Source organism: Malaclemys terrapin, chromosome 4 (genome assembly GCF_027887155.1).
Source record: "Malaclemys terrapin pileata isolate rMalTer1 chromosome 4, rMalTer1.hap1, whole genome shotgun sequence".
In the NCBI taxonomy this organism is placed as follows: Eukaryota; Metazoa; Chordata; order Testudines; family Emydidae; genus Malaclemys; species Malaclemys terrapin.
In genome coordinates this window covers 120,596,202-120,622,127 of record NC_071508.1, presented here as the reverse complement: position 1 = coordinate 120,622,127, position 25,926 = coordinate 120,596,202, and the positions used below count along the sequence as shown (strand labels likewise).

The 25,926-nt window shown below is 41.1% G+C and overlaps 1 protein-coding gene across 1 annotated transcript in view; it reads right to left on the bottom strand.

The window, feature by feature from the left end:
- Window positions 1-25,926, bottom strand: part of TTC8 (tetratricopeptide repeat domain 8) — a 67,966-nt gene that overhangs the window by 17,007 nt on the left and 25,033 nt on the right. Inside the window, exons 3-8 of the mRNA XM_054028233.1 lie at window positions 23,077-23,197; window positions 21,281-21,344; window positions 16,576-16,735; window positions 15,800-15,889; window positions 8,110-8,154; window positions 877-962 (exon numbers count right to left, since the gene is read on the bottom strand). Coding sequence (XP_053884208.1) covers window positions 877-962; window positions 8,110-8,154; window positions 15,800-15,889; window positions 16,576-16,735; window positions 21,281-21,344; window positions 23,077-23,197 — 566 coding nt within the window. The remainder of the gene's footprint in view (window positions 1-876; window positions 963-8,109; window positions 8,155-15,799; window positions 15,890-16,575; window positions 16,736-21,280; window positions 21,345-23,076; window positions 23,198-25,926) is intronic.

Here is a 25,926-nt window from a genome sequence, read left to right as displayed (position 1 = left end):
AAGATCCAGTGCTCAAAATATTGGAGCCTCGACATTATCTCAGATTGTGGGAAATATTCCCAAACTGTAGTCTTCCTTATTAATTAAATATATACCGTACTAGTAAGCCTCCTTATTTGAAAGATGAGACCATTTTATCTAAATTACGAGTCAAGCTCAAACCCTGCTTCACCAGAAAATGCCAATTTGTCTACACTTTCCAGAAATGGACTGGATCCACTGAATTTCTGGTGATACGTAGGCAGTGTTCTGGATGGAACCCTGCCTGCAATGCAGGCTTCAGGCCAGCTCACTTGGTGGGCTGCTGGGAACAACATGGCTTCCAGGTTTGATGGCTCCATGGGAGCTGCACCATATGGGCTATGTCAGAGCCAGGCGCCCAGGGGTTCACAGATTCCCTGCCATGGAACCAGGAGCCTGGAAGTGCCTCAGCTACAGCAGGGCCTGCTTCCATCTCTGCAGCAGGAACCCTGGGAGTCCAAGCTCCAATGCTCCTGGCTCAGCCGTGTCTCTCAGGGCTTCTAGGCTCCCAGCTTCACATGACTCCATTGGGTGCGCCCAGGATCAATTTTGTTTCAAAATATTCTAAATGAAATGTTTTGATTATTTCAAAATGATTTTTTTTTCCTTCTAGGAAATTTCAATTTTTTTGTTTCAAAATGGAACAATGTTTGGAATTTCCTGTAAAACTAATTCCAACTTTGACCAGCCCTAATTTTATTATATTGCCATCCCTTAACTACTTTACTATACGAACACCTCTTAGTACTATACAATTCGACCTTGAAGCTTAGGAAATACTGTACAATTATAAGAAACTAAAGTTCATGTTCCTCAGATCACAATCAATCACTAAAGAATAGAAAAATGGCTTACCTATAGTAGCATTTCCCAATTTGGACTTTCCACCACCAGTCCTTGTACTGTGCATGCTCTGTGGCAAGTGCTGCCAAATCTAAAGCCTTTAAAAAATACACAGACACACACCCACACCTTAAAACTGGCATTTCCAGGTTTCAACAAAGAATACTGAAGAAAAATACAAGCTGTAAAGAACAGCAAAATGTAAAAATATTGAATAAGATGCTTTGGTACATACAGATATTGTTTTTTACATATAGACTACGGAAGGATTATTACTTTATTTCTATGAAGATTGAATCATAAAATGTTTGAAAGGATTACAGCAGGATGTAATCATACATGCTTTTTAACAGTTATACATAATGCAAAAGAGGAACTAGGGAACACATTTAATGAGATTGTAGAGACTATGTAAGGTATCCATAAGTCTAAGCATACACATTTTTCACGTTTTCCCATCATCCATGGGGGAAATTTACTAAAAGCGACTTTTTCTTAAACTTTTTTTTTTTTTTTTTTTTTAAAGTGCCGAGGTAGTTCTGCTTGAGATAGTGTACAAATTATCTTGGTTTTGGTGATATCAGGCCTTTTCCACTTGGATCACTTGAGTACAGTGCACTTTCAAATGAGTATGGGGAAAAAAATAGGAAGGCTTTTCTCCCTCCTAATCCTCCACAATCAGCGATGTTTGAAAGATAGGTATGCTATTCAACACACTTTGCTTGAACAGGGACCATTAGAAGGGTCATATTTCCACAGATTAAAAATCAGAAAGACGCTCTAGTTTATCTTTTTTTTTTTTTTTTTAATTTCTGATTTCAGGTCATGGCATATTGTGCTGAAAGAATCATAGTCTATACTGTATTGAAAGGCTATAAAACATACAAGCTGCAGAATTGTTTGAAATTCCATTTTCCATCATAGCATAAGATGTCAGAGTAAAAGCTACACTTCCATTATAGCAGTTTCACCAGAAATAGTCTAAAAAGCTTTTAAACAAAATATTAACAAAACGGGGGGGAGGGATAGCTCAGTGGTTTGAGCATTGGCCTGCTAAACCCAGGGTTGTGAGTTCAATCCTTGAGGGGGCCATTTAGGGATCTGGGGCAAAATCAGTACTTGGTCCTGCTAGTGAAGGCAGGGGGCTGGACTTGATGACCTTTCAAGGTCCCTTCCAGTTCTGGGAGATGGGATATCTCCATTATATTATGAAAATAGACATACGTGGCCATGAAGCTCAGAATTGACTTGATTTCTTCATAACTATTTCATAGAACCACAGAAATCAGAAATGGAAGACTCCTATTACAGTAGCTAAACCAAGGGCTGGTAGAGAACTGTTTCTTAGGTATGTGTTTTGTTTTGTATGTGTGTTGTTTTTTGTTTTGTTGTATTTTTTCAGTAAACTAGTAAAGTTCTTGTGTATGCAATACAGAAACAACTGATAGCTGTATATCTGAAATGCCAATATGAAGTTGACCAAGTGGCAAGTGTTTCTGGGTTTTGATTCCCAGTTGCTTGCTCCTGCAGCTAGCACAATTAGGACTGCTTTAAAGACAGCAGGCCAGATCTTCAGCTGGTGTAAAATTGTCATAGCTGCATTGACTTGAACAAAGCTACAATGCTTCACTCAAGTTGAGGACCTGTCCCAGCATATTCAATTCTGAGAAAGAGAGACTTGCTTTGTGTAATCCTCCAGAAAACTAAGGAAACATATTGATCAAATCTTACCCATCAAATCCTGAAATCTTTAGTCTCAGTGGTGCTATGCATGGATCTAGTTGTTCAAAAAAACTTGAAGTTCACTAACTGAAGCCACTAACTGGGAGGGGGGGGGAGGGGAAAGGGGGAAGCACAGATTTAAAACCTCCCTTAATTTGTATTTGTTTATTGGGGTACATAAGATGTCAAATTACATGCCTGCTCACAATGTATTTGAAATAGGTATTACAATGAGAAAAGGCCAAAATGCAATCAATGCATGTGAAGAGAAACGTCCTGAGTGTATTTTGGTGACAAGCATAGCAACTACAGTGGATGTTAATGTTCTTTGCCTTAAATTTTTAAAAATGCAGTTATAAAAACAGAACATAGTGTGCTTTCCTCCACCCATGGAGTGTGCTTTGCTGGGGGTTGGCACTTACCAAGGCAATACTATGGGCTGGGATTATTAATCAGTATACAATATGTTTGCTGCTGTTCCTTAAGAAAAATTGTAATGAGAGCATCACTAAACTTTCAAGCATGTCAGACTCTGGTATTCCACTCTTTGGTTGAAATGAGCTCAGCAGAAGATGAACAATTTCTGAGCAAGGCTTTTAAATTGTCCCATTTTCACTGACATTTAGCCCACACTGTTTAGTCCACAAAATGAAAATCAAGAATAGTTCAGTGTCTAAAAAGAGTCAGTTATTGATGAATGATCCCAAAAGGAAACAAGAGTGAACAGCAATAATGGAGGAATCATTTCCTCTGAGAATAGGTATTTATTTTCACTTAAGTGAAATAAAGGGATACTGGATACATTTTTGAAAAAAGTATTAAATACTGTATTAAAGAAATACTGTGATTTCCTCCACTCCTATCTCAAAAACTGGTAGATTTTTGCTGTATTTGCTATTAATATAGATAAAATACTTTATATTGTGTGTGTTTAATCAAATCTGCATACAACTGTACAATGGTATTCTTTAATACAAATTGACAAGGAACTCAGGAGTACTTAAAGGAGTGGTTGAGAACTAAATGGAGGTGAAAAAAAGACTTAAGGCTTGTTTATTAATTATATTGCAGAAGACAACAGTGCAAGTCCCTCAAGATGGGCAAAATGAGACAAAGATCCCCTTTCTCTACTAATATTTTTCCATCTTATTTGTAAATATTTAATATCTTTCTTTGGATGCAATTACAAGTTTGGCTGGTAAAGGTAATAGTGTTGATGTAATATACTTAGACTTCTGTAAGGGATCTGACTTGGTACCACATGACATTTTGATTAAAAAAAATTAAAAAGATACGTAATTAACATGACAAAGTAAATGGCTTAAAAGATGTCTAAACAATAAATCTCAGTGTAGTTGTAAGCAGGATGTCATCTTTGAAAATGTGTTTTTAGTGAGGGCCAGCAAGGATCAGTTCTTGGCCCTATACTATTTAACATCATTATTAATGATCTGGAAGAAAACATAAAATCATGACGGATAAAGTCTGCAGATGACACACACATTAGGGGAGTGGAAAATGATACACTAATACAGAGTAATCTGGATTGCATGTAAACTGGGCACAAGCAAACAATATGCTTTTTCATATGGCTAAATGTTTACATGTAGGAACAAATAATGGTCGGCACTGTGATGGGGGTGTTCATGCCACACCAGCACTGATGGGGTTAAGGTGCCTAAGAAGGGGCCAATTAACCATACAGGCTGCACCTTGGGGAGAGCCAGGGACTGATAAAGGCTAATTGATGATGAAACCCAGCTGTGTAGGGGCAGGCTGAGCTTGTATAAAACCAGGAAGTTTGCAGCAAAAAGGGGCAGTAGGGAGGGAGTCCACACTCATTCTCTGGACACAGAGAGCTGGGCTGGAGGAGATCCAGGAAGGAGCAAAAGCCCTGGTATCCTAGCCCTTCAGGAAGGGTTCACCCAGAGGAGTTGCAGGAAGAAAGCCTGTGGAATGCAGAGTAGGAAGAAACTCAGGGAAAGAGCTGCGAAGGCAGAGATTGTGTAGAGCTTGGCTGCTGATTATAGGGTCTCTGGGTAGTGGGCAGGCCTGGGTTCCCCTACCAACCACTGGGAAAGTGGCATGGACTTGGAATTGGCATGGAGGACTGCCTGTGACAGCATCTGGACAGACTGTCCAGAGGGACTTTGATACCTTGGAAAGAGAAAACGATATAGTGTCCTAGATGGAGGCTGAGTCACGAAGAGAGAGTACCCTGAGTCCCAGAGAGCAAGAAAGGCCCCAGGGCAAGTGAGCAACAGAAGAAGGTGCGAGACTGGATGAGAGCTGATCCCCAGACCCAACCAGATGGGGTGCCTCAACAGTGAGTAAAACTCTGCTTACACAACAGGGGACCCTATCCTGGGAAGCAATGACTCCAAAAAAAAATTGCGGGATTATGGTGGATAATCAGCTGAATATGAATTCCCAGTGCGACACTGTGGCCAAAAGGGGCTTATGTGATTCTTTGATGCATAAACAGGGGAATCTCAAGTAGAGATGCTATTTTTAACTCTGTATTTGGCAAAGATGTAACAGTTGCTGGAATACTATGTCCAGTTCTCATGTCCACAATTCAAGAATGTTGATTAAACTGGAGGGGGTTCAGAGAAAAGCTACAAGATTGATTACAGAACTAGAAAAAAAGCCTTCTAGTAACAGACACACAGAGTTCAATCATTTAGATTAACAAACAGAAGGTTAATGGGTGACTTGATTATAGTCTGTAAGTACCTACATGGAGAACACGTATTTGATAATGGGCTAGCAGAATAACATGATCCAATGGCTGGATCTTGAAGCTAGACAGATTCATATTGGAAATATGGTGTAAATTTATAACAGAGTAATTAACCATTGGAACAATTTAGTAAGGGTTGTGGTGGACTCTCCATCATTGGCCATTTTAAAATCAAGATTGGATTTTTTTTCCAAAAAATAAGCTCTAGGAATTATTTTGAGGCAGTTCTATGTCCTGTGTTTTATAGAGGAGATGGACTAGATGATCCCAGTGTTCCCTTCTGGCCTTTGACAATCTATGAAATCACATTAGGAAGCATATATCGCAACCTGTGAATTGACTCTTGGACTCCACCCACAGCCTCAGAATTAGTTCCACAGCCAATTGTGGACAAGATGCAGAGCTAGTCTGTTCTGTACCTTCCCACATTCATGGACAGGTCAGGAGTGTAGTTTTCTCTGACTTGAGTGTATAGCCAACTATGGGAACTGCTCTTCTGTGTCCACTGGTGCAGGAAACTTGCCTGGACAGTGGCTCTTCAAGCCTTCTGGTACTCTTCTTCTTCCACCCAGAGGGCAGCTTCTTAGGTCTTGGGACCACTAGTCTCCACACCTCATCCCTTTCCAAAAGAGTCATCTTAGGCTGCAAGGATAACCCAGCCCTTCATTACTGAATGACCAAGTGACCAAGAGTGCCTGACTCAGGGAGAGGTGGGTGGGTGAATGAGTGAAGTGACTGGGATGAACAGGTGAGTAAGGGGTAAATTTAATTGATTTGAAGGAAAGAGTTGGGTTTTTTTGTTCGTGTGTGTGTGTGGGGTTTTTTTTTGTTCTTTGTTTTTAGTGTGTGTGTGTGGTGGTTTTTTTTTTTTTTTTTTTTTTTACTGAGATGAAGTAATGGGAGGACTTGTTAAGGGGGTCTGAGAAGGAAGAAGAGACTGTTGGGAAAAGGAGAAACTAAATATGGAGGAATGAGGGTAAAGAGGAGAAGGGAGTAGAAATGGAAGTGCATGAGAAGAAACACTGCAAATAGGAGAAAAAGAAGAGGAGCAAATGAAAGGAAGCTAGGGAGCTGAATATTAAACAATTAAAATTTAGATGTTTAAAATATAGTACCATAAGTACAACCAATACTGTAAACTGAGCCACAAAAGTAGTTCCTATGAGAGCTTAGAAAGTAAAGATACAACCAGTTACTGATATCTCTCTGAGTCAAAACTGAAATGTCTGTGGATCCCCTACAGGAACTCCAAAATACTACGTCACAAGATTTCTGAAATGTTACATATTGCCTGGGCTCTATGAACTTGCCAGTCCAGCCCTGGAGATCCTGCTGTTAATATCACTGAAATAGTTTAATGATATATTTTCACTTTCATTTAATATTAATTTCATGTTAGCATGTCTAAGTGATTTCATACCACGTAAGCCCCCTCACTGGTGGACTAGGGTTCCTTTTGGTAAACCATATGTATTTCCATCATTGTTGGCATCATAAAAATCCCACTTCCTTGATGTCAAAGTAAATTAGTAGCAATTAACATGTTACACATTCTGTTTCTTTCTGACACTCATTGATTGGTTGTATTTTGGATGCTGGTATACTGAAATTCCATCATATCAAGAGAGGCCAGTGCAATCAAACTGGCAGACAGCATATGAGTGACATAATTTAGTGCCAGATTAAAAATTCATAGCATTTCATCTGAAAACAATTCTGCTCTATGTCAACACAAACCATTTGTTTTCTGGTAATTATTGCTTCACTTGTTGAAAACCATCAAAATGGCACCATGGAAGAAGCAACTTGGGAATTTAATTAATCTTCAGCCCCCTGAATGCACCCCTTGCTCAATGCATCTTTAGGTGTTGCAGAAAAGCCAATAAATGCTTAATGAGCCATGTAAAATTGATCTGAACTTTTTCTTTTTCTTTTTTTAACTCCAACCACAGCCTACCAGATACCATGGTGATGAATGTGCCAGAAATACTCTGTATGTTATAATAATTTTTATATCTTACTCATCCAACAAAACACACTTCACCTGTGTGGGCTGGTAAGAAAAAACTTGCAAGACTGGCTTACATAACTTTTGAAGAGTTAAACAACAGGTACACAAACTTAACTGTGACTGTTCAATATAGTATAAAACTGTGGTTATGTCTACACTTGGAGCTAAAGGTGTGATTCCCAGCACACACAGACTTACCCATGGTAGCTCTGCCAGTAATTTACCTGATTTTAAGTTCAATCCATTATTACTAATTATAGTATTATCCCATATACCATCCCAAACAATTCTCCCTCACTCTTAGTCTGCATCTACGCTTGAAAGAAGAGGTGTGATATCCAGCTCATGTCGATATACCCACACTAGCTTGAGTTCATGCACTAAAAATAGCAGTGTAGCTGGGGTCGCATGGACAGTGCTGCTTGGGCTAGCTGCCTAAGTACATACCCAGGGGGTTCGGGCAGGTACATAGTTAGGGCAGCTTGCCTGAGCTGCCACTTGTGCTACCCTAGCTACACTGTTATTTTTAGTGCCCTAGCTCTGCTCGAGGTAGTGCGGGTATATGCTATTTTGACTTTGGAAAATAAAGGCATTAACATTTTAGTATTGGTGACTTTTTCATGCTTGGAACAAGAATTTTCTTAAAGCTGCAATTTTTCTATCCTAAGAACTAAAATAACACTAGAAGCCTTAGTTCAGCTGAAACCTGACAGACATGACAGAATAAGACTTAGTACAAGTAAAAATGTATTTTGTATAGATTACTTACATTCTTAACGTCATTTTCATGGTGAAAAATGTATTCGAACAATGCCTATCAGAAGAACATTTGAGACATTATCATGTTTGAAGAAAAACATTAATACCTTATATAATAAACACTTTGGGTTCTCAGAATGTAATAATCACCAATTACTATTCTAAAATAGCAAACACAGTTACATATAACTCTATTGAAACATTAAATGGACTTTGAGTTAGATGAGCAAAATCTACTGGTGTACTGTGTTGCCAGGAGATATACTGTACTATGAATGTAAAAATTATGAAATTACTAGGGTTGTCTATAATGTTTGGTTTTTAAAATATACTTTTTTTTTAAAAAAACAAAGTGTCTAATCTAGAAGTGAAAGTGACATTGCGGGGTTTCATGTTTATAGTCTCTTTACTTATGGAAAGAGCTTGATCCTGCAAAGACTTATGTACATGCTTAATTTTATGCACTGTGAGTAGTCTGGAAGTCAATGGAATTTAAGCATAGGCATATGTCTTAAGGACCAGATTTGTTCAAATTTGTTCAGTTTACGAGTGAAAATTGGCTCTTCTAAAGTTTGACACTTCATAGTCAACCATTCTGGAATCTGTAAAAAGCAACAGAGGGTCCGGTTTGCACATCATCATTAGTAAAAAGATTCTGCATCTGAAACTTGGCAAACAAGTTTAAGGATCCAGAAGAGAATGCATCTCAATCTCTACAGCTCTGTTGACTCTTCAGTACTACTAAATATAGATGTATTATGGTAAGAAAAATAAACAGTCAAGACTGAATATACAGAGGGAAAAGATTGATTCAGGGGGGGAAGTTCTGATTTTTTTTACAAAGACATTTTTCTGACCTGAACTGCATTTTAAAGTGAATTTAATGCTAGTGAAAGATATTCGGTTCTCCACAATGGAGACTGAAGTCCTCTGTTTATTTACAGAACTGATAGGTGACTTTGCAGTGTTACTACCTGTGCTATCATGAAACCTGATATAATATTACTCAGGTACCAATTTCCAAAAAATCATTTTTCTAAGTGCTGGATGCCAGCAGTGAACAGCTGTTAGTTATTCTGTACACTTCAAACATTAAGTCTATAATCACAGATATCCAAAATGACACACGATGAAGCAGAGGCTTCAAAATTTAATAATCCCATTATAACAAGACTTTTGGTGGAGGGGGTGATTAAGAGCAAACATGATAAGAGAGATACAAATTAATTAAGGGTATAGAAAAGGTAGATACGTCTCTAATTACCTCCTTTCATAATACAAAACAAGGAAACATTCAATAAAAGTGAGAAGTAGCAAACCTAAAACTGAAAAGTAAACATTTTCTTGTATGATTTGCCTGTGATATTGCCCCAAGATGATATTGAGGCCAAAAACGTAACAGGATTAAGTAAGGTTGGACACGTATATGGATAAGAATAGTTAGAATTACAATAGTAAATCTTTATTTAAAAATAAATTTTGAAAGGGATATAAAGCCTCCTGCTTTAGGACATAAATCCACCTCTAGGTACTGAAAATTAGAAAGAATCTTTCCTTATATACAGCTAAGGAATACGGTCTCCTATATGGTTTCTTGCATCTTACTCTGAAATCAGAGGGGTAGCTGTGTTGGTCTGTATCCACGAAAACGAGGAGTCCGGTTTTATTTATTTGGGCATAACCTTTCATGGGTAAAAAACCCACTTCAGATCCATGCATCTCATTGTTTTTTAAAGCCTGCCACTGCACAGTCAGAGCCCAAGACTGGAGGAGGCTGCGGGGGCCAGGGACAATGGTGGGGTGAAGCCCAGAACTGGCACCTGCTGCCATGTGGCTGGGGGCTGGGGTCAGGGCTCAAAGTCTCATGACTGGAGCCTGGCACCCGTCATCCCACGCTGAAGCCCGAAATCCGAGCCTCACCACCCCTGGGAAGGTGGGAAACTCAGGCTGCATGCTTATCTGGTGTTTGTGGCTCCAGATGGGGGGAGGGCCCAACCCCTTCTGATGGCCCTGGGGGGAGGTACTGCTCTGCGCCCCAGGAGACTGTGGCTGCAAGAAAAGCCCCTGGTGGCTGCATGCGGCCATGGTGGCCGCATTTGAGAAACACTTTTTTAGTTTATCAATTTGTTCCAAAACCTCCTCTAATGACATCTCAATCTAGTACAGTTCCTCAGATTTGTCACCTAAAAAAATGGATCAGGTTTGGGAATCTCTCTCACATCCTCAGCTATGAAGACTGATGCAAATAATTTATTTAATTTCTCTGCACTGGCCTTATCTTTGCATGTTCCTTTAGCATCTTGATCATCCTGTGGCCCCACTGGTTGTTTAGCAGGCTTCCTGCTTCTGATTTTTGTTGCTATTACTATTTGAGTCTTTGGCTAGCTGTTCTTCAAATTCTTTTTTGGCCTTCCTAATTATATTTTTACATTCCATTTGCCAGAGTTTATGCTCTGTTCTATTTTCCTCACTAGGATTTAACTTTCACTTTTTAAAGGATGCCTTTTTGTCTCTCATTACTTCTTTTACTTTGTTGTTTAGCCACGGTGCCACTTTTTTGGTTCTCTTACTATGTTTTTTAATTTGGGGTATACATTTAAGTTGAGCCTCTATTATGGTATCTTTAAAAAGTTTCCATGCAGCTTGCAGGGATTTCACTTTTGGCACTGTACCTTTTAATTTCAGTTTAACTAATTTCCTCATTTTTGTGTCGTCCCCCATTCTGAAATTAAATGCTACAGTGTTGGGCTGCTGTGGTGTTTTCCCCACCACAGGGATATTAAATTTAATCGTATTGTGGTCACTATTACCAAGCGGTCCAGCTATATTCACCTCTTGGACCAGATCCTGTGCTCCACTTAGAACTAAATCAAGAATTGCCTCTCCTCTTCTGGGTTCCAGAATTAGCTGCTCCAAGAAGCAGTCTCTTAAAGTGTCAAGAAAGGTTATCTCTTCATCCCGTCCTGAGATGCTATGTACCCAGTCAATATGGGGATAGTTGAAATCCCCCTTACTGAAGTTTTTAAATATGTTTTTAACCTCTCATCTCCCTGAGCATTTCATAGTCACTATCACCATCCTGGTCAGGTGGTTTGTAATATATCCCTACTGCTATATTCTTATTATTAGAGCATGGAATTACTATCCATAAAGATTCTATGGTACAGTTTAGTTCATTTAAGATTTTTACTTCACATGGTTACACAGACTAGCTATGTGAACTTAATGGTTATGAGATTTATCATCTTTGCACGTTGGAGAGGTGAGAGCTCAGAGTTTTACAATTTTAAGCAACAATCCTTAACACAAAATGAAATGAGGATCTTAAAACTTCATCATGCTTTGGCTTTAGTGTCAATGCTGTCTTCTCCTTTAAAAAAAAGCCCTGCAAATCCATAAAGCTGCACATTTTAACTCAAGTCTTACTTTCTATAAGAAATATTAATGTCATATTACGTTAGCTTTCTAACACTGATAATTGTACTTACTCCCTGTGGATGTGTCTAGTAAGATTCATTAGACTAAGCGTCTTCTGAGCTGAAAGTGATGATTCACTTCAGCTTTTGAAAAAGTGCTAAGTTTTCAAGAGAGATGCTGTTTAAAAAATGTTTGCATGCGTGGATGTGGATCACAAACTAAATATGAGTCAACAATGTAATGCTGTTGCAAAAAAAGCAAACATCATTCTGGAATGTACTAGCAGGAGTATTGTAAGCAAGACACAAATAATTCTTCCATTCTACTCAGCACTGAAAAGGCCTCCACTAGAGTATTGTGTCCAGTTCTGGATACCAAACTTCAGGAAAGATGTGGACAAATTGGAGAAAGTCCACAGGAGAACAAAAAAATCATCAAAAGTCTAGAAAACATGACCTATGAGGAAAGACTGAAAAAACTGGGTTTGTTTCTTCTAGAGAGAGAAGACTGAAAGGGGACATAATAGTATTCAAGTACGTAAAAGGCTGTTATAAAGAGAAGGGTGATAAACTATTCTCTTTGACCACTGAAGATAGGACAAGAAGTAATGGGTTTTAATTGCAGCAAGGGAGATTTAGATATTACGAAAAAATTTCCAACTGTAAGGGTAGTTAATTAATCATTGAACAATTTACCTAGGCAGGTTGTAAAATCTCAGTCATTAGAAGTTTTTAAAAACAGGTTAGACAAACACCTGTCACGATGGTCTAGACAATACTTAATCCTGTTTCAGTGCAGGTATTGAAATAATGACCTACTGAAAACCCTTCCAGTCCTATATTTCTTACTCCTGATAGAATTCTGCCCCACTGTGCATGAGCAGAATTTATGTCCCCTGCAGATTTCTTTGCTTCTCCACAGAAAAATGACTTTCTGATGGGGAAGCAAAGGGAAGCCACGAGCGGTCATGTATCCCTTCCCAGAAGTATGTTTCGGGTGCCCAGGGCAGCCAGCAGTTAGGTAAATCACTGTGGGGCAGCAGGCAGGATCGGAGAAGACCTGGCTTGTGACTTCTACCGTGCACTGGGCTCAGCTGCTAGTCCTGGCTAGGCTGAGGAGGATGGGACTTCCTCTTCCCCTGCACAGCATCCAGGGCTGTGACAGACCCACCCCCAGATTTCTCCCCTGGCTGTAGGAAGCTCTGCAAACTCTCCCCTCCCCCATGCTTCCTGTACCCATTGCTCCTCAGCTGCAGGAGGAGGAATCACTGTACAGGGAGCTGCTCCCCCCATCCGCCCAACCCCTTTGCATTCAGACCCCCTCATGCCCTCCCCCTCACACCTAGAACCCCTCCTGGTGAGTCCCATTCCCCCTGCAACTGGACCACCCCAACGAGCCACCCGCACCTGGATCCCCACCCCACTGAGCCCCACTTCCCCAGCATCTGGACCCCCCACACTGACACACTCTTCCAGGCACTATCCCCCCACACCCAGATGCGCCCCCCTGAATCCTCAACTACCTTCACCTGGACCCCCCTGCAGAGTCCCATTACTGTTGCACCCAGAACCCTCCAACGAGCCCCTGTGCACCCGGATCCCCCACTGAGCCATCCATACCCAGATTGCCCCCAAAAGAACCCTCTCAACCCACACCTGGATCCCCCCCACTAAGTCCCTCCACACTTGGATCCTGCCTGCCCACACCTAGTGCACCTGGCATGGAGGGGAAGGGCCCTGGGGTGTTTCTGGGGCAGGCCCACTCCTTGTGCTGTGACAAGGTTGGATGCAGCTCACCGCTGAGTCTTATCTCCCACCTCTGTGCAGCCAGTGGCCTGTGCTCCCCACTGCAATTCTGGAGCTTCCACATTTATTTGACAAATAGAATTTGCAGAGTTTTAAGATACTGTGTGCAGAATTTTTAATTTTTTTGGTGCAGAATGCCCTCATGAGTAAAAATTTCTATGATTCTATGACATATTATTACTGCAACTGAAGGTGTCAATCTGGAATGTGAGTATGCAAGCAACTTAACTATCCATCTGCATGTAGAGTTTCCAAATCTACACATTTAGTTGCAGTAAACACACATTTGCATACAGAACACCCATCTGATTGATTTAAAAATTTGTCACATTTTAATTAAGTTTTTGTTTAAGTGCCTTAAAATTTAGAAGAAAAGAGGATTCAGAGATCAGGAGAAATCCTCATCTATCTAGGCTTCAGGAATTCCCCACATATTCCCATTTAAGACATTTACCAAGATAGGGTTTGTTTTTGTATAACAATGTACAAATAAGTGTGTATTAATTACAGTCCTAGATAGGCTGACTGCCATTAACATATTTAAAGGCAGATGTGCAATGCTCACCATTGCACATCTCAAAAAAGGGACTTCCACCTCTAGGTCACTAGTCAAATACAGCTCAGGTCAGAAGAGAATCAGCCCATCTGATAGCCTTCCAGTGGCCTATGCGAAGTGAACTGTGGGGATCAGTCCACTTCCTTGTGGGCAGGTAGCCACATAAAGACACCACCAACACAAGTGGCACTCTTGTAGAGAGACTCAGTTGAGAGGTCACCCAATGATAAAACATGAAACAAAATCATCTTTGCATTCCTTCAGATGAGGATTGAGTTACATTTGTGAGGGAAGGCACACTGATATACTTGTTCTGTTGGTAGAGGACTTCAGTTTCTCTGGCTGTCAATCATGAGAACTAAACCGACTAAAAAAATTATGAGCACTAATGCTAGTGGAAAAATAGATCTAATATAAAAAAGGGAAGTAAGTCATGCCTTGAAAGCAAAGGAAAGAATCCAAACACTTTAAATCTTCTTTTAGATTAACAGTGTAGACTTTTATTCATACTCCCAATTCATCCACAAAATTCTCTTCTTGGAGGCTGAACAAGGTATTTTCTTGCCTTTTGTCCATCTTGCATGCATGGTTCAAGATTCATTGAACCATTAAACAACATTGACTGATGTAATAGTTCTTGAAAGCAACTGCACGTTCTACCACCATAACATAATGGCTTAGGTATGTTCAATGCCTCCTTTTAAACTTTGATTTAGTATTGCCTCTTCACAAATGTTTTCCAGTCTGGGGCAGACACTAATAATTGTGGACCTAGCATAAATACACCTTAAAATAACGTCAATTCTGTAAACTGAAAAAATGTCACGTTTTCTCACTTTAAGATTACAAGTTTAAGGAATGTAATGTCTTCTTTATAATAGCATAGAATGGATATGTAGACAGTAATTATTCCCATTTATTTCTTTTCAAAGGAGGTCTATGAGAATAAACAGCAGTATAAAAATATACCGAGGGTACATGCACACCTATGGTCTCAGATTCTGGAGTGTCTATTTTGAGTCTGGCAATGTATGTGGAAGATACATTGGCCTTCCTATGTTAAGCTGCCGCCCACATACAACCTTCTGCAGTTCGGAGTTATGCAGCTTGGATCAGGAGGGAGGGAATGAGCTTATGTAAATGAATTGCTGATATCCTGTACTGGACCTGTCCATCTCCCCTTACTGGGGCTGAGCAGCCTGTTGGAGTCTCTTAATCTTAGATCTTGAAAGGGAAGGAGAGAGAACCAAGAAGAATATACTGGTGAGAGGTCTTCCAGCTCTATCCACTGGGGCATAATAGGGGAAAGACCTAATGTTTTCTTGAAGTCCTTAGGACCCTCCCTCTTATGACTGCAATTTCTTCAGACATGGTTCGTTGGAAAAACAGATGAGGCTTTAGTTTGAACAGCCTTGGTACTTTTCCCGATGGACACAAAGGTGTCAGAGTACATTTGTGTCCAAGTATAATGTCTGTGCCCATACAGAGGGATTCTTAAAACAAAAACAAAAAAGGCTTCCCCCATCTAAAGAAGGTGGGGGAAAATAGCTGACCCCATATTAGTACAATTGAGGTTCCAAATACTGCTGCTAGGCACTTCATGTCTTCATTTATAAGACAGGTCTATTGCCAAAATGCCAATTTACCACAGTATTGGGGATTTGAGGATTGTTAACATTGAGAAATACCTAATGCAATGTGTTATGATTGCTAACAAGAGAGCACTTTCTTCTCTGAGTAGCGAGCAGCCTCCTCAGCTGCTGGACCTTGAAAGATTGTGGTACCCCCATAGTCCAGCAGCTGCGTAGGAAATATTAGGCTGAAAAGGGTCTTAAAAATCTAGAAGAAGAGAGACACTAACAGTAAATTAACATTGAAGTGATATTAAATATAGCAGAACATTGTCCAAAATAGTCACATACCTTTGCTAACTTTGGTTTTTGAGCATATTTTGCTAAATTCAATCTAGACAAGTTTATGAAAGGACCTTCTGGATTTGTGAGCATAGAGGCCTGAAAAAAAGTGTTAAACAGAATGAACCCATTACACTATACAAATACATTTCAAATATCAGATGAAAAAAACCTTCAGTTATAACTGCAGTAGAGTATGTGATTTTAAAAAAAAAAGAAAAGCTTTTTTTTTTTTTTTTTTTGCAAAGACTTGGGAAGAACTGCTTATATGCATATATAGCAGGAGTTCAACAACACTTTTTGCCTACAAACCCCCCCCCTAGTTTGCATTATGTCTTCAATCCAGACACACTATTGGTGATTTTACTAAACGCAGCATAAATTAGCCAGATTTAATCTTAGTAACTCACTGGTGATTTTAAAGAGAGACTACTGCTCTTGAACAGTGCAAAAAAATAAACAAAAGTGGAAAACTTGGAGAGGGCTCCATCCTGCTTCTGTTGAAGTCAACAGTTTTCTTCATGGAGTTCAGTGAGTGAAGAATCAAGACTGCAGAATTTCCTTTTGTGAAATTTTATGCATATTTAAATACAACGAAATTAACAAGTAAGGTTTGATAGCCAAACTCTATATTTTAAAAAAAATTGAATAAAATGCTATCTACTTCGTATTACTTGAGCTAACTTCCCCCAAGTTTGATTTTTTTCAGACGTAATTTTTAAGCTAAACTACATCATCATAGAAGCGAAAGCCATCCTTCATAGTAGTAAAGCCAAGCCACTCACCGTTCCTAGTCTGACATATCTTCCAGAAGCACTAGTAATTGGGCGAGCAGTATGAGCAGTTCTGGGAGTTCTTATAGCCTGTTCCATAGTGCCTGGTCGTCCACTTTGTGTGCTGGGTCGCACAAACCCTGTAACAGGTCTTCCTGACTGTGTCACTGGCCTAAATAGAATAAACAAATGTTAAAATGAAGAGCAGATGAGGGAAATGTGTTCATAGAATCCTAGAGATGTAGACTAGCTGGAAGGGACCTCAAGAGCTCTTCTACTCTAGCTCCCTGGGCTGAGGAAGGACCAAGTAAACTTTGATCATCCCTGACAGATGTCAGTCTAACCTATTCTTAAAAACTTCCAAGGATAGGGATTCCACAACCTCCCTTAGAAGTCTATTCTAAAGCTTAACTACCCTTATAGTTAGAAAGTTTTTCCTAATATCTAACCTAAATCTCCCCTGCAGCAAATTAGGCCCATTACTTCTTGTCCTACCTGCTGTAGATATTGAAAACAATAGATTACTATCCTCTTTACAACAGCCCTTTTCATATTTGAAGACTGTTATCAAAGGCCCCTTCAGTCTTCTTTTCTCAAGACTAAACATGCCCAATTTTTATCCTATCCTCATAGATCAGGTTTTCTAAACCATTTATCATTTTTGTTGCTGTCCTCTGGACTTTCTCTAATTTGTTCACAGCTTTCTTAAAGTGTGTTGCCCAGAACTGAATACACTACTCCAGCTGAGGCCTCACCAAGGCCGAGCAGCGTGGGATAATTATCTCCTATGTCTTACATGGGAGGTAATTAATACATCCCAGATTATATTAACCTTTTTTACAACTGCATCACACTATTGGCTCAAGATCAATTTGTGATCCATTATAACCCCCAAGATCCTTTACAGCAATACTACTGTAGTTGTCTATTTGATTTTTTTGTTTGTAAGTGGAGTACTTGCACTTGTCTTTATTGAATTTCATCTTGTTGATCTGAGATCAAGCTGCGTGGAAACTTTTTAACGACACTATAATAGAGGCTCAACTTAAATGTATACCCCAATTTAAAAACATAGTAAGAGAACCAAAAAAGAGCCACCATGGTTAAACAACTAAGTAAAAGAAGCAGTGAGAGGCAAAAAGGCAGCCTTTAAAAAGTGGAAGATAAATCCTAATAAGGAAAATAGAAAAGAGCATAAACTCTGGCAAATGAAGTGTAAAAATATAATTAGAAAGACCAAAAAAGAATTTGAAGAACAGCTAGCCAAAGACTCAAAAAGTAATAGCAAATTTTTTTTAAAATACATCAGAAGCAGAAAGCCTGCTAAACAACCAGTGGGGCCACTGGATGATCGAGATGCTAAGGAGCACTCAAAGACAATAAGGCCATTGCGGAGAAACGAAATGAATTCTTTGCATCGGTCTTCACTGTTGAGGACGTGAGGGAGATTCCCAAACCTGACCCATTCTTTTTGGGTGACAGATCTGAGGAACTGTCCCAAATTGAGGTGTCATTAGAGGAGGTTTTGGAATAAATTGATAAACTAAACAGTAATAAGTCTCCAGGACCTGATGGTATTCACCCAAGAGTTCTGAAGGAACTCAAATGTAAAATTGTAGGACTACTAATTGTCATCTATAACCTATCATTTAAATCAGCTTCTGTACCAAATGACTGGAGGATAGCTAATGTGACCCCAATTTTTAAAAAGGGCTCCAAAAGTGACCCTGGAAACTTCAGGCCAGTAAGCCTCACTTCAGTACCGGGCAAATTAGTTGAAATTATCGTAAAGAACAAAATTGTGAGACACCTAGATGAACATAATTTGTTGGGGAGGAGTCAATATTTTGTAAAGAGAAATCATGCCTCACCAATCTACTAGAATTCTTTGAGGGGGGTCAACAAGCACGCAGATGAAGGAGATCCAGGGGATATAGTGTACTTAGATTTTCAGGAAGCCTTTGACAAGATCCCTCACCGAAGGTTCTTAAGCAAAATAAGTAGTCATGGGATAAGAGGGAAGGTTCTCTAATGGATTGGTAAGTGGTTAAAACAGAGGTGGGCAAACTACGGCCCGCGGGACCCTCCTGCCCGGCCCGTGAGCTCCTGCCCCGGGAGGCTAGCCCCCGGCCCCTCCCCTGCTGTGCCCCCTCCCCCGCAGCCTCAGTTCGCTCTGCCGCTGGCGCAATGCTCTGGGCGGCAGGGCTGCAAGCTCCTGGGGCTCCGCAGCTGCAGAGCCGCGGCCTGACCCGGTGCTCTGTGCTGCACGGTGGTGTGGCTTGCTCCAGCTGGGCGGCGCAGCTGCCTGTCCTGGTGCTCTGGGCGCGCTGACTGTAGTGCCGCCAGCCACCAGTGCTCCAGGCAGCATGGTAAGGGGGCAGGGAGCAAGGGGAGTTGGAGAGAGGGCAGAGGATTTCGGGGTGGTGGTCGGGGCATGGATAGGGTTGGGGTGATCAGAGGGTGGGGAACAGGGGATTTGAATGGAGGCAGGTGTTCCCAGGGGGCAGTCTGGAAGGAGAGGAGGGGTTGGATGGGGCGGCGGGGGGCAGTCAGAGGCAGGGGTTCCAAGGGCGGTCAGGGAGAAGGGGTGGTTGGATGGGGCAGGGATCCCTGGGGGGGCAGTCAGGAATGAGGAGGGTTTGGATGGGGTGGTGGGGGGCAGTCAGGGGCAGGGGTTTTGGGGGCTGTCAGGGGACAGGGAACCGGGGGTTGGAGAGGGTAGGAGTCCTGGGGGGGTCGTCAGGGGGTGAGAAGTAGGAAGGGTCGGATGGTGGCGAGGCCAGGCCACACCTGGCTGTTTGGGGAGGCACAGCCTCCGCTAACTGGCCCTCCATACAATTTTGGAAACCCGATGCGGCCCTCAGGCCAAAAAGTTTGCCCGCCCCTGGGTTAAAAGTTAGGAAACAAAGGGTAGAAATAAATGGTCCATTTTCAGAATGGAGAGAGGTAAATAGTGGTGTCCCCCAGGGATCTGTATTGGGCCCAGTCCTATTTAACATATTCATAAATGATCTGTAAAAGGGGTAAACAGTGAGGTGGCAAAATTTGCAGATGTTGATAAATGCAAAGTATTGCACACTGGAAAACATAATCCTAACTATACATACACAATGATGGGGTCTAAATTAGCTGTTATCACTCAAGCAAGAGATCTTGGAGTCATTGTGGATAGTTTTCTGAAAACATCCACTCAATGTGCAGCGGCAGTCAAAAAAGTGAACAGAATGTTGGGAATCATCAAGAAAGGTATAAGACAGAAAATATCATATTGCCTCTATATAAATCCATGATACGCCCACACCTTGAATACTGCATACAGATATGGTCACTCCATCTCAAAAAAGATAGACTGGAATTGGAAAAGGTTCAGAAAAGGGCAACAAAAATGATTAGGGGTATAGAACAGCTTCCGTCTGAGGAGAGATTAATAAGAGTGGGACTTTTCAGCTTGGAAAAGAGGTGACTAAGGGGGGATATAATAGAGGTCTATAAAATCATGAGTGGTATAGAGAAAGTAAATAAGGAAGTGTTATTTACTCCTTCTCATAATACAAGAACAAGGGGCCACCAAATGAAATTAGTATGTAGCAGGTTTAAAACAAACATAAGAAAGTATTTTTTTCACGCAATGCACTGTCAACCTCTGGAACTCGTTGCCAGAGAGTGTTGTGAAGATCAATACTATAACGGGGTTCAAAAGGGAGCTAGATAGATTCATGGAAGATAGGTCCATCAATGGCTATTAGCCAGGATGGACAGGAATAGTGTCCCTAGCCTCTGTTTGCCAGAAGCTGGGATTGGGTAACAGGGCATGGATCACTTGATAATAACCTGTCTGTTCATTCCCTTTGGGGCACCTGCCATTGGCCACTGTCAGAGGACAAGTTCCTGGGCATGATGGACCTTTGGTCTGACCCAGTATGGCCGTTCTTATGAGATCAATTCTCTAATTTCTCAATGTTATTTTGAATGCTAATCCTCCAGAGTGCTTGCAATCCCTCCCATCTTGATTTAATATGCAAATTTTATAAGCATACTCTCCACTCCTTTAGCCAAGTCATTAATTAAAACACTGAATAGTACCAAATACAGGACTGACCTCTGAAGGACTCCACTAGATACATATCTCCTTCCAGTCTGACAGCAAACCATTGGTAATTATTCTTTGAGTACAGTCTTTCAACCAGTTAGTTATGCACCCACCTTATAGTGACATCATCTAGATCATATTTCTCTAGTTTGCTTATGAGAATGTGTTACCTGGGACTGTGTCAAAAATCAACTAAAAAATCAACATGGATCATGTTTACTGCTTCCCCCCATCCATTCTACGTCAGTAACCCAGACAAAGAAAAAAATTTAATTGGTTTGGCATGATTTGTTTTTGACAAATATTATTTATCCTATAGGTGCTTACAACAGATTGTTTAATAAACTTGTTCCAGTATCTTTCCGGGTATCAAAGTTAGCCTGACTGGTCTATAATTCCCCAGCTCCTCTCCTCTCCTCCCCTTCTCTAAAGACAGGTACTATATTTGCTCTTCTCAAGTCATCCTGGAGTAGAAGTGGTATTTCCATCAATTTATCAATACAGAAACGCTACACATTTAAACCTAACATTTTGTAATTTGTAAAACTTAATATGTTACATTAATGTGAAGATCCTAAATTTAATATATTTACAAGTTAAAGCTGCCAAACATAAGGAAATGCATACCTAACAGCTGGACTGGGACCTCCACCTTGACTGGTTCCAGGGAGTTTCAAAGAAGTTCCTGGGCCTACAAAATAAGAGTATCATCACTTAATGTTTGTATATAGCCACTCTAAGGCTGCATGGTACTTAAAGAGAATGAAGACCTGGTCCTCGAGCCAGGGACTTTATAGTCCAGATTCGACCTTGTGACATTTTCTTGGGGCATTCAGAACTGTAAGTCACCCTGTTGTTCTTCTGCCTTAGCAAATGAGCTCCCCACCACCCCAGTCTGATAGCCAAACTCCTTAGAACGCTGCAAATTCTAATTTTCTTTCAATTAACTCTTGATGTACTTCAATTCCTGAATTCTCCAGAAGTGTCCCCCTGCAGCATGCTCACAGAAATACCAAGCCTGCTGTCTTCAAAGAGACAGAATACACACCAGCCTGTTGGCTCAGCTGAGGATGCACCCCTCATTTTATAACAGCACTGAGATGAAATTATAATAAAATAATATGTTCATTAATAAAAACACAGATTTAAGTGATAGTAAGCAGAGACAACAGCAACAGAAATTGGTTACAAATAAAACAAAAATATAATCACATTTTATGCCACATTGGCCGTTCCAGAAGGCAGAAGAATCTGTGACTTCCGCGACCTCCATGACAAACACGGAGCCTTAGTCATTAGCCATTTTTATTCTGAGTGCTATAGAAGTCAATACATAAATAAATAGTGGGACCATTTTTCAGAGGCTGGGTCTCTACCTTTCAACTCTGAGAGGGTTCTCCCCTCTCATTCCACCAACTGTTGCTCTCATTTCAAAAGCGCTCTTGAACTTGCCTACTATAGATATCTACTTTTATTTGTATACACCTTGCTTAACATTCATTTGCATGATATAAACTTCATCTATTAGCCACTGGCAGTCTTTCCCTAAGGTGCCAGCCAGAAGGTCACCTCCTTTTCAGTCCTTGTTTTAATTACAGGCTGACTATATTTGTCCATAATGACTCCTTGTTGAGAAAGACAGATGGTGAGGAATCCTGAGAGAGGCTGTGTGGAAGAAGCCAGGAAAGGACCAGAGATGGGCCAAAAAAGGACTCTGGGGAGGGGATTGTGTATTAGGAAAGGCCATACCACCAACAAACTTTCTAGGAAATGGTCCTGGAAAACAGCAGAGCAGAGCAGTCTTAAGTGAGGGCATACTGCTACTCACAATTTAGGATTCCAGGGGGTAGGACTCATATTAGAGGAAGGGTATGTGTCCCTTTCCACCTCCACCAATGCTAGCTCCTAGAGAAGTGGTACAGAAGCCCATGCACTAAGAGGAAAACAATTACTGAATCTAAGTGGAAGGCTGATGGAGTACTCTTGCCTTGAAAGTAGACTTTTGCTTTGGTTGAAAGGCCAAATCAGCAGCATAAAGTACACTCCAAATGAACTGCCCAGACAGAGAGGAACCCAAGGCACCAAGTAAAGGTAAATTGAGACAGCAGATGCATCCTGATACCAGGCCAGATATGTTGCTATTATATTCCTTAAGAGATGTGGGCTTTATGTAACTGAGTAGATTTAAAAATCTATCAAACTGCCAAATTAATAAACAAAACTATTTTTTTTCCAGCTGAATCTCAATGTACCTTTTACAACGCCATGTTATATTATTGAACATTTATATTGTGATAATGCCTAAAAATCAACACTAGGTTGGTCCCTATAACATCATGTACCGTACAATTATATACTAGATGACAGTCCTGCCACAAAGAACTTTCACCTAAATGTATTAAAATGAGTAAGTCTGTACTTACGTGCAACTTGAGCAATGGCATTTTCATCAAGCATCATCTCTGCTATTCCCTCCTGATCTATATCAATTTCATCCACATAAACCATTTCTGTTAGAGCTCGTGTTTTCAAACTCCAAGCAGCCTACATAAGGATAAAGCAAATAAATAAACAAATCGAACTTTAAGTACTGGAAAGGAATCTAAAACGCATTCAATTTTAGTAGGTTTTTAACTTTTTTTAATCCGTTCATAATTTAAATTTTGTTTGGGTTGAGAAAGGTAGCGATTTGACTGACTGGTTCAGGTGGCAGAATTTTGCTGCACTAAATAAATACAAAACATTAGGACTGGTCTTTGGAACAATTGCTTAAGGTTCCATGACTGGAAACATTTCCAGCCTCAGTTCCAAATCACCAGTCTGTCAGTCTCCCCTTAGCCACACCATTACAAGAGGGGAAGGCAAATCATGGCCCTATGTACCTTACCCTAGGCAGCTCAGTGCACAGGGGAAAAAAAGCTTCATAATCAATAGGGAACAAAGTGATCAAGTAGGACTCTTAAATGCTAACACTTATAATGCTATTCAGTTACAATACAGGCATCCTTTAAAAAAAGGAAAATCCAGATCTCCTTGCTTCAGAATAATCACCACTAGTAAACATGTACATCTACCGATATACTAAGTCTAACCAACTGCACAATACCATTGCAACATTGTATGGTGAATTGGACAGGCAAATAGCTCAAGTGAACAATTTGGAACTGTGGTGGGCAACCTGCGGCTCATCAGGGTAATCCACTGGTGGGCCGCGAGACAGTTTTTACATCGACCGTCCGCGGGCATGGCCACCCGCAGCTCGCCACTCCCGGGTAATGGAAGCTGCGGGAAGTGGCGGCCAGCACATACCCCATGTCGCTTCCTGCACCTCCCATTGGCCGGAAACAATGAACCGCGGCCCCTGGGAGCTACGGGCGGCCGTGCCTGTGGACGGAAATGTAAACACTGTCTCGCGGCCTCCCAGCAGATTACCCTGACTGGCTGCATGCGGCCCGTGGGCCACAGGTTGCCCACAACTGACTTGGAAGGTTATATGGAATGGTAAATTACTCAATGATTTTGCTGTATGAAGAGCTCAGCATAGGCTGTTTCACTATCAAATCAGAGGGGAAAAGCTTCAGTGGTTAAATAGAAACTCTGGAGAACTAACATTGCAGATCTAGTTCCCTTTTTGATAACTTAATATACACATACTTACAGGCCTAGGATGATAAAAGGGATTGTAAGATCAATCACTGACTTTCTTTCAGACATAGAACAGACTACCATAAACATCCCAGAATGAGACTTATTAAAATAATCAGGTTTATTTCTTCCCTGACACTGGCCTAAACAGACCATTAGCAAAGTATGCTTAATGTTTGCAAATGAGAAATAGCAAGGTTAATTCTTCTCTAAATGAAACCAAAGGGATCAAACACACAAGGACAAATAATCTTTTTTTGAATCCAGAAACAGTGGAGGGCCTGCTATGGAAGGAACCTCAAACTTTTCATAGTGTGTACCACATTTTAATAGAAACTGACTCAGACTTTTCCTCATTTAGGATTGCATAGACTATCTCCTCTTACATTTGCATTATATAATATTTCTGTGGCAACTACAATAATTGCTTACATAGAAAAGAAATACTAGGAAAATGTATTTTAAGCTGCATTTTAGTGCAGTTTGGAGCTGGGAGAAGAGAATGCATCTAAATAGCCAGTTCAACCACATTTGGAAATCTGTTAATAGTAATAGGAGAAAAGAACAGACCACGGCAATTTGAATCTAGCCCAGTCCAATGTAATCCACGTCTACTTTTTCTTATAGTTTCTCAACCTGTAATTTTGGTGACAACCTTTAATTTGCATTAAAAATTTGCAGTTAAAAGTTCATCTCATCTTTACATATTTTCATGAAGTTCCACACAAGTATTTTATTTCCATGCTATAATCATCTTTTTGACGCTGTGTATTTCTGAAGTCCAATCTAGGCCAATTTCAGCAAATTGCTGGTATAGACATCAGTGTAGCCAACTCCTAGCATACATAAGAAAAGCTGCTTTGTAGTGATTTTCCATGAAATCTGCAGCTTCCCTGTTTATACTGGTGCAGCTATACCAATTGCTGAAAAAGGCTAATTTTAGTATTGGTAAGGCCTAGATAAAGCTTCACTCTTCTTCACCAACAAGAAGCACTAGTAGGGTTACCATTCGTCCGGATTTACCCGGACATGTCCTCCTTTTGTGTGCTAAAAATAGCGTCCGGGGGGAATTTGTAAAGCACTCAAAATGTCCAGGATTTCCCCCCTCCCCTGGCAGAGCAGAGCGAGTGGCTGGGAGGGCTGCAGGAAAGTCCCGGGCTGGACTCTGGAGCAGCTTCCTCCTCCCACCCCCCCCCCCTGCATTCTGAGCCGGCCGGCAGCTCCTCCTCCTGCAGCCCGCTCCGGCAGCCCTGTGCAGGGCCAGGGACCGGGTTTTGTGTTGTGCTGGGGAGCTCAGCCATGTGTCCGGCTGGCACAGAGCCCAACACCCTGTTCTGAGCAGCAGGGTAAGGGGGGGCAGGAGAAGGGACAGGGAGGTTCTGGATGGGGCAGTCAAGAAACGGGTGGGGGCTTTTGGAGGGGAGTGGAGAAAGTTTTGGGCAGTCAGGGTACAGGTAGGGGGTAGGGTCCTGGGGGGCAGTTGGGGGGGGTCTTAGGAGGGGGCAGTTAGGGGACAAGGAACAGGGAGTCTTAGGTAGGGGGTGGGGTTCTGGAGGGCAGTTAGGAGCAGGGGTCCCAGGAGGGGGCAGTCAGGGGACAAGGAGCGGGGGGTAGGGGGCTGGGAGTTC